General features: G+C 38.2%; 1 protein-coding gene across 2 annotated transcripts in view; it reads right to left on the reverse strand.

Moving 5' to 3' along the window:
* The window catches only part of Cenpi (centromere protein I), a 109,200-nt gene that overhangs the window by 73,473 nt on the left and 26,920 nt on the right, over positions 1 to 8,807 (reverse strand). For both annotated transcript variants that reach the window (XM_008848335.3, XM_029553655.1), the window contains exons 8-14: positions 8,405 to 8,494; positions 7,850 to 7,978; positions 7,341 to 7,508; positions 6,813 to 6,933; positions 4,874 to 4,965; positions 3,479 to 3,596; positions 3,327 to 3,391 (exon numbers count right to left, since the gene is read on the reverse strand). In XM_008848335.3, coding sequence (XP_008846557.2) covers positions 3,327 to 3,391; positions 3,479 to 3,596; positions 4,874 to 4,965; positions 6,813 to 6,933; positions 7,341 to 7,508; positions 7,850 to 7,978; positions 8,405 to 8,494 — 783 coding nt within the window. The remainder of the gene's footprint in view (positions 1 to 3,326; positions 3,392 to 3,478; positions 3,597 to 4,873; positions 4,966 to 6,812; positions 6,934 to 7,340; positions 7,509 to 7,849; positions 7,979 to 8,404; positions 8,495 to 8,807) is intronic.

Here is an 8,807-nt window from a genome sequence, read left to right on the forward strand (position 1 = left end):
CTCAATAAACAATGAATTGAGAAGCCAAATGATCCAATTAAAAGATGGGCTAAAGATCTAAACAGAGAGTTCTCAGAGGAAGAAATAAAGATGGCTAAGAAACATCTCAAAAAGTGTTCAACATTGTTAGTAATTAGGGAAATGCAAGTTAAAACTACCCTAAGGTATCACCTTACCCCAATCAGACTGGCTAGGATCAAGAGAACAAAAGGAACCAAAAGCTGGCGAGGATGTGGACAAAGGGGGATGGTCATTCACTGCTGGTAGGATTGTAAACTCATGCAACCTCTATGGAAAAGTGTGGCGAACTCTTAAAAATCTAAAAATGAACCTATCATATGACCCGGTTATACCACTCCTTGGCATATACCCAAAGGACTCATCCTATTGTAGAAACACTTGTACAACCATGGTTGTTGCTGCTCTTTTCAAAATAGCTAAGAGATGGAAGCAACCTAAGTGCCCCTCAAAAGACGAGTGGTTAAAAAAATGTGGCATATTTACACAATGGAGTTCTATTCAGCAGTAAAGAAAGATAAAATAATGAAATTTGCAGGTAAATGGATCTAGACACTGTTAGACTAAGTGAAGTAAGACAGACTCAGAAAAACAAACTACATATGTTCTCCCTCATATCTGGCTCCTAGCACCAAATCCTTTTAAATTCCAGGTCCTTTTAATAAGATGATGCTATACAGCAGTCCCTTCTGCATGAAATAACTACCATCATAACAACTTCAGGTGAGCCTGGTCGCTAAAAATTGTCACAACTGAGCTTGTTGACGGTTCTGTTCATTCACTAATGGAGGGCCAAGCAGGGTCATTGGACCCACCCTCACGGGAGTATCCAGCCACTCTTCCCAGCCAACTGTATGTAATTTGGCCCTAATCACACATGGCCTCCCAGATTTGGGGAGGGCTAAACTATACAATCTGGGGAAGAATAGCAAGAGAAGGAATGACCCATGCTGGGTAAAGGTTTTCCAGTGTGCATACCCTCAGTCATACACATACCTCAGCAACCTCCATAAGTAAGCTCAGAAAGTTCATTGGTTCCCCAGTAAAACTTTAATCAGAACCTTAAAAGGGAATAAGCATTGCTTTAATCAGAACCTTAAAAGGGAATAAGCATTGCTTAGCATCCCCAGGAAAAGGGAATATTTATTTGTTAATGCTATTATGACTCATAATTATTTTTAAAAAGAAAAGAAAATGAGAATGTAAAAGGCATTAAAAGGTTATGGGAAGGGAGATATTTTCTAAAATAGAAAAAAATGAGAAAGCCTAAGCAAGTGATGAAGGTCTGTGTAGTTTTGTTATGATATATAAAGGATGAGACATAATCTTAAATTTTCTATGGTCATAGTATAGTCAACTAGTTTAAGGAACAAAATATATATCTACTCAAGGTTTATCTGAGACTATTTGGTTTTTTACACAAGCCTTATCTACACATGATAATTAAAAGTACCAGACTAATTGAACTAACCTTATTGGATGTTTAACAGCCATACTTTGAGGCCTATACTAATCTGGTCAGAGGGACTTAAAGGAGAGTTTTTGCTCCTTGCCCTCCAAGGTCGACTAAGTTCCAGGGGACTATGGAGCATCACTCAAAATGTCCTATAACTCTGGTAAGCCACCTGTCCTCTTGTTCAGGGAAGCCATGGAGATGCCAGCATGATGGACTTGAACCAGTGTCCAGTCTACAAAAAGGGGAGTCAAGACAGAGGATATGGTGAAGCAGGACCTTTGACTTATCTTCACATAGATGGAACTGGTAAAAGAAAGGATCCAGGAGCTCCTCCCAAGCCCATGTGACCCCTGAGGAACAGATCCTCAAATGACCTTAAGTGTAAAAATAAAGGATTTATTTGGGCCAACTCTGCGGTCTTAAACACCCAAAAAGAAAGTATAACCAAAGAGTAACGTGATCAGTATATTTCTTTAAGAGTTTAAGGGATTACCCTTCCCAGACATTAGGCTTAAGTCCCATAAAAAGTTATTAGACAATTATTTCTCATTGATGATTTTGTTTCTAACCAGAAAGTGCTGCTCAGATGTAAGACTTCAAATCTTGGTCTCCAATACTGTAGTATCCACCTGTAGTTAAGGGAGACATCTATTGTTCTAAAATGATAGATTCATTTGTTTTCTCTCCCTATGTAGAAGCCTTTGAGAGGGAACTGACATTCATTCTAACCACTCCAACAGCTATCAAAATACCTGAAAGCAAAACCTGAATCCATCACTCTAGAATCTAGCCTTGGAAGAGAAAAGAAAAATGAGGAGGAACCCAATGGAGGGATGCTTTTGGAAGCCCTTGTCAAGAAACTCCAATGGATTCTCATATGAACATTTGAAAATTGTAGGAACATTTGAAAATTGCCCTTTTCTGACTTTTTTCTAGTTCCCTGTCTATAACTCTTGCCTTTACTTCTCCTTCACATCTCCTAGTCATGATTCAAGGACTTTCTTTTCCCCTTAGAGATAAGAGTTATGCAATTTGGGAGTCTTTTAGATAGACCCACTGAAGGAGTACTCCAATTGCCTCATCCTGCATCACTGTTCAGCATGGAAGAAGCCAGAGCGGTCTGTGTCCCTATTCCCTACTGGCAATTTGGGTAACCTCTTCAGAGGATGGTGTGATAAGAATAGGAGGTAGGAATTGGCTAGGCAGTTTGGAATAAAAAGACACCAAAGTAAAGTAGCCAGTTTCTTGGCTAAAAGTCAAAATGTCCTTGGGCCTCTTAGCAACATACTCTGTTCCAAAGACCAAAAATGTTGAAAGTATTTGGGAGCTTGTATCTAATCTTTAAAAGATTTTAGGGATACCTCTTCACAGGGGGACAATGTTAGAGCATCCAAAGCCCCATAAAAATAAATAAATAAATCAAAGAAGAAGAAAGAGTACATGAAGTTATCAGAAAAACGTGATGGGGAGATATGGGAGGAGTTGGAGTGGAGGGAGTGGGCATCTATTTCATCAAAACACCTTTATGCATGTATAAAATTATCAATAAATTATTTATTTAAATAAAAAAATTTTTAAAAAAGAAAAAATCTGGGGCTGGGGGCTGGAAACATGACTAAGAGATTAAGAGCACTGGCTGCTCTTACAGAGGGCCCAGCATACACATGGTGAACTCACATACATGCAGGTAAGACACACATACACATAAAATAAAAACAAATAAATCTTTTTTAAAAACTTTAGAAAAGAAAATCACTGTCAGAAAACCAGTTTGGAATCATGTAATAGTGACAGAAGTATATTTGCTAAGTGTACTTCCCAGTGACTATAAGCAAGATACGTTTATTTTTACCTTGAAATAAATAGTTGATGTAAAGAAGAGGGGTGCTAGATGATCAAAAAGAAGTGGCTTTACCTCTAGGAAACAGAAATTAAATGATTATTCAAAATGATTTTAATTCATATTACAGTGAATCAATGAGTCTAGATTTCTGTGATACATACCCGAGAAGCTACTAAAAGGAATCCAGGCTACAAGCTGAAGGAACTGTGATCGACAAGAGAAGCCATCCCAGAGAGGCAGGCTCTTATACAGGAATGCTTCACAGGAATAAAACCCCTCCTGAAACACAAGGTGACCATAAACCCTGACATGACATGTATTCTTGAACAACCACTTTCCTTTGCGCTACAGTTATTTCCAATACATGAGGGCATGTGGACAGCGCTGATACACGAGTTCCAGCTTCAAATGCAACTCAAGGATATCCAGAACAGTAATCCAGCTGCTAGAACATACTTCACACTCAAAACTGTTGCTACTAAGGACACAAGTCAAGTGCTAGAGATGTAGCCCAGCTGGTCGAGTGACTGCCTAGCTTGCATGAAACCCTCGGTTCAATCCCCACCACCACATAAACTGGGCATGGTGGTACGCACTTGCAATCCCAGTATTCAAGAGGTGAAGGCAGGAGGAGCAGTAGTTCAGGGCCATCTTAGCTACACAGTGACTTTGAGACCAGCCTGAGCTGCATAAGACCCTGTCAAAACACTGACTAATCAATTAATTAAAAAGAACGCAAGTCATTGGCTAGGGACTGGGTCAGTGTTAGAGTAAGTGCTTAATTAATATGCATAAAGACTTGGGTTTCATATCCAGACCTAACCCTGACCTCCCGAAAAAGAACACAAGTAGTAATCCTATACGATTTACATGCCTAGCTAATTCAACCAAATGCATTAAATTATTTGTTCTCTTAAAATTACAGGTCTGTCCATTTCATTTTCAAATGTAAATTTATTCTTTCTTCAAATCTAATAGTACAAAAATAAGTCAGTCCAACTTAGTTCTATAAATTTCAAATTGAGCAAATATTTATAAAAGGTGTCAAAAATAAGAAAAATAAATTTTAAAAAATTAAAAATAAAAGATGTCAGGTAATAGGACTCAGAGTACGGCTCAGTTGGTAGAGTGCTTGCCTAGTATGCATAAGGCCTCGAGTTCAGGCCCACACACTGCATAAATTCAGGTGTGGTGGCATATGCCTGTGATACATGAAATCCTAGCTCTGAAAACATTTTTTAAATTAAAGTCAGAGGGACTGAAGAGACGGCTCAGTGGTTAACAGCACTTGCTGCTCTTGCAGAGGACTTGGGTTTGGTTCCCAGCACCCATATGGTGACTCACAACCATCCATAACTACTTCCAGGGGTTCTGATGCCTCTTCTGGCCTCTGCAGACATTGCATGCATGTTGTACACATACATACATGCAGGTAAAACACTCATAACATAAAAAATAAAAATAAATGTTTTTTAAAGTTGGGTACTAAAGTAAATATTTACAATGGACATTCAAATAAAGTTTAGCATGAGTGTAGGAAACAAGTGGAATCTTACTTGTAAGAAGCATTCCGCCCTGATGACAGTGTCCAGAAAGTTTATAAATTCTTTTCCTTCTTCACAGTTTTTCATTTTATACCAAATATATTCTATAGCAGAAATAGTAAATATTAGCATCTGGTTGTACAATAATAAAAACTACATGAAATAGAATTATCATTACAAAAAAAAAGAAAAAAATTTTTAAATTGTACAATTCACATATCCTAGCTAACTCGCACTGTAGATTCTAACAGGGGTGTGGAGGTGATAGTAAGCAATAGGAATAATTTTGCTCCTCAAAAACACAGCAATAAAGGGAAAGCTTATAGTGAAAACAACTGGAAAACTCCATTTACAATGAAAGACATGAACTTCATGTCACATAGCAATCCAAGAGACCATAAATATATGATTGCAAAGACTCAGGTAGCTGGGTATGGTGGTGCACGCCTTTAGTCCTAGTACTTGGGTGGGAGGCAGATCTCTGTGAGATGGAGGCCAGCATTGTCTACAAAGCAAGTTCCAGACCAGCCAGGACTTCATAGTGAGATCTTGATGGGAGGGAGGGAGGGAGGGAGGGAGGGAGGAAGGAAGGAAGGAAAGAAAGACAGACACACAGACAGAAAGTCAAAAGAAAGAAAGAAAGAAAGAGAGAGAGAGAGAGAGAGAGGAAGGAAGGAAGGAAGGAAGGAAGGAAGGAAGGAAGGAAGGAATAAAGAAGCCAAGTGTAGTGGTGCACGCCTTTAATCCCAGCACTTGAGAGGCAGAAGCAGGTGGATTTCTGAGTTCAAGGCCAGCTGGTCTACACAGTAACTTCTAGGCTAGCTGGGGCTACAGAGAGACCCTGTCTCAAAAACACCAAAAAAAAAACCCAAAAACAAAACTAACTAACTAACTAACTAACTAACTAACTAACTAACTAATGAAAAAAGAAAAAGAGACTCAGGTACAGTAAGTTGAATATAAGCTGCAAGTGGTAAGAATTTACTATGTGGAAATCGAATGAATTGTATCACATCTCCTGTAAATAAATACACTAAATCAAAGGAATAACAGCCTATACATGACTTTTACTTCAAATCCTTGAATACTCAGGAATTGGCTATCCAGGAAAGAAGCACTCATTCTGGTCAACAAACTAGAGAAAAATGCCACTGTGAATGAAGGGAATGATCAGGCTTTCCTATGACCTTCAAGAAAGACTCCTCACTGTCCCTTTAATTCTATAACTAAGCACACTTCTATTGACCAACATCTCTCCCATATATGCTGCTGGCACAGCAAAGCTATTCAACTTGACACACATGAGCATTTTGATCATCAGAAAGAATCATATCTCTTATAAAATAGTAAGTTGACAGTGTATCTTATAAACCAGTTTCCTCTGAGTTGGCTTAGCACTAATTAATCCAGTAATTCTTGCTGATGGCATGTTTCTGGACATACAAGGAAGAAGAGTCCTTGGATTGAGACGCTCATCAAAGGACAGTCATCTGGTGAGTTTTGCTGACCATAAGCAGTGTTTCTTTTTTTTAATATTTTTTTATTTATATTTTTATTTTATGTGTATGAATGTATTGCTTGCATGTAGGTAAGTGCATTCATGTCGTGCAATGCCCACGGGAGGACAGAAGAGGCTGCTGGATTCCCTGGACCTGGAGTTATGGAGAGTTGTTAGCTGCCATGTGGGTGCTGGGATTTGAACCCAGGTCTTCTGCAAGAACAGCACTGATCCATCTTTCCATTCCCCAAGCAGTGTTTCTTTAACACCACTCCTTTCCCACTGTCTTAAAATGACAACACCACAAACATTCATGCTCAGGATATATGATTACCAAAGAAATAATTACAGCATATTAAGAGTCCCCTGGCCTAGAATTTTTAAACTAAAATAAATCTACACATTATCTCTTACACTCTCATTTATCCAGTGCTCTTCTGTATTGGTTCTTACCTTCTTGTAATGTTTGACTCAACCAGTAATAGAACCTCAGTAAGATTGACTCATCTCTGACACAATTAACATAGTGAAGTAGTATAGAGTTGTTTAGCACTGAACCCATCTGAGAAGGCAGCTGCAAAGATAGAACAGTCAACTGTAAGTCCAGGCAAAGTAGGTCAAAGTAATAAGTAAAACATTATATAGGAAATATACAACAAAAATAGAGAACACAGGGCTGGGGATATGGCTCAGTGCTAGAGTATTTGCCTAGCATGTGTGAGCCTATGAGTTCAGCTGCAAGTACTGAAAAGAAAAGGGGTCATCAAGCATCAGGCGGGCATGGTGGCGCACACCTTTAATCCCAGCACTCTCAAGACAGAGGCAGGCGGATCTCTGAGACCAAAGTCAGTCTGATCTACATAGCGAGTTCCAGGCCAACTAGCACTACAGGGAGACCCTGTCTCAAAAAAAGATAAAAAAAATGGGGGCTATCAAGATTAAACAAAACAATGCAAATCAGCACATGGTCCACTCACATACCTCTAAGCAATGGATGTTCTGTAAAAGTTGAGGAAAACTTTGAAGTTGTTCTAGTGGAAGTGAGCTACTGCCACCAAGACAATCAGAAAGATTCATTTTCTTTTCCCCACCTTCTTTAGCATAGCTACCAGAATTTACCACTGGTATAATTGAATGAGAATTGCATTTCTAAAAGAAAGATAACACAACCATTAATCAATGCATTAAAACTATAAAGTATAAAATTAAACTATAAAAACTATTTTTAAAAAGTCATTGTTAAAGTATTTCAATTAATGGAGTCTGAATGTGGTTTATATAGAATCTTAGGTTATCAAAATCTACTTAATATCTACAACCTCCAAATCTACTTAAATATCTGTAGCCTCCAACATCTGAATGATTATTATTTAAATCTTATCTTTGAAAAAAGCCACATGTCCTTTGCTGTTTTAGATACTTTTCATGACCCCTTTATTTAGAAATTTCAACAACTTAAAGTACATGAAGCCAGGAATATAGATACTTACTCTTCTTAGAAAACGGACATTAACTGGACCTAATGCCAGCTTTAGAGGTTCTGGAAAAGGTCCCTGGTTTCTTAGCCTCACAGCATGGAGAGCTGAAGCCCACGGATTTTCTGATTTCTTAAAGTAGATCTATAAATTGGGGTATAAAAAACAGAATACTAGGTACTCATAAGTCAGAGCTACATAAAGTCCAAAACTATGAATTGAAAGCATATTATTTATGAAATCTTTACACACTCATAAATTCATTTAATGTTTTTCTTTCCTAATCAAGAATCTATTATGTATCAAAGGGATCAACACAAAGGGCCAATCCCTAATACAGTTTCTCCCAAAGGGGGGGTTACTCCAAATCTTTATATTAAATTTAAGAAAAATAAGGCATTTTGCCAGGTGTTGTGGTATATACCTGTAATCCAGCACTTGGGAGGCACAGAAAGGATGATGAGTTGGAGGCCAGCCTGGGCTAACATAGTACAATCCTTTCTCAAACCAAATAAAATAAATAAAAACATATCCAGTCTCAAAAGGACTTATCTCTCATCAATCCCTTACCTTCCTTCTTGCAGGCAAAGATACAGAAATCAAAGTAGGAGCAAAGAACTTATATAGTGACAACAAAGCCTGGAGATGAGGCTGCATTCCCTGAAAAAAAACAAGAATTTTCCATTTTCAATTCAGTAGCCAAATAGAAACTAATAAACAAATAACCAAAAAGAAGGAAAGAGCTGATAAAATTAAACATCCAACCTCTAATTTTACTGTAAGACAAAACTACAAAAATATTTTATAGAAAATATAATAGTATGCCAGGTGTGGTGGAGCATGCCTTTAATCCCAGCACTTGAGAGGCAGAGGCAAGCAGATCTCTGTGAGTTCAAGGCCAGCTTGGTCTACATAGGGAGTTCCAGGCCAGCTGGGGTTATAGGGAGACCCTGTCTCAAAAAGACCAAAATAC

Source organism: Nannospalax galili, unplaced genomic scaffold (genome assembly GCF_000622305.1).
Source record: "Nannospalax galili isolate Female #2095 unplaced genomic scaffold, S.galili_v1.0 scaffold3, whole genome shotgun sequence".
NCBI lineage: Eukaryota > Metazoa > Chordata > Mammalia > Rodentia > Spalacidae > Nannospalax > Nannospalax galili.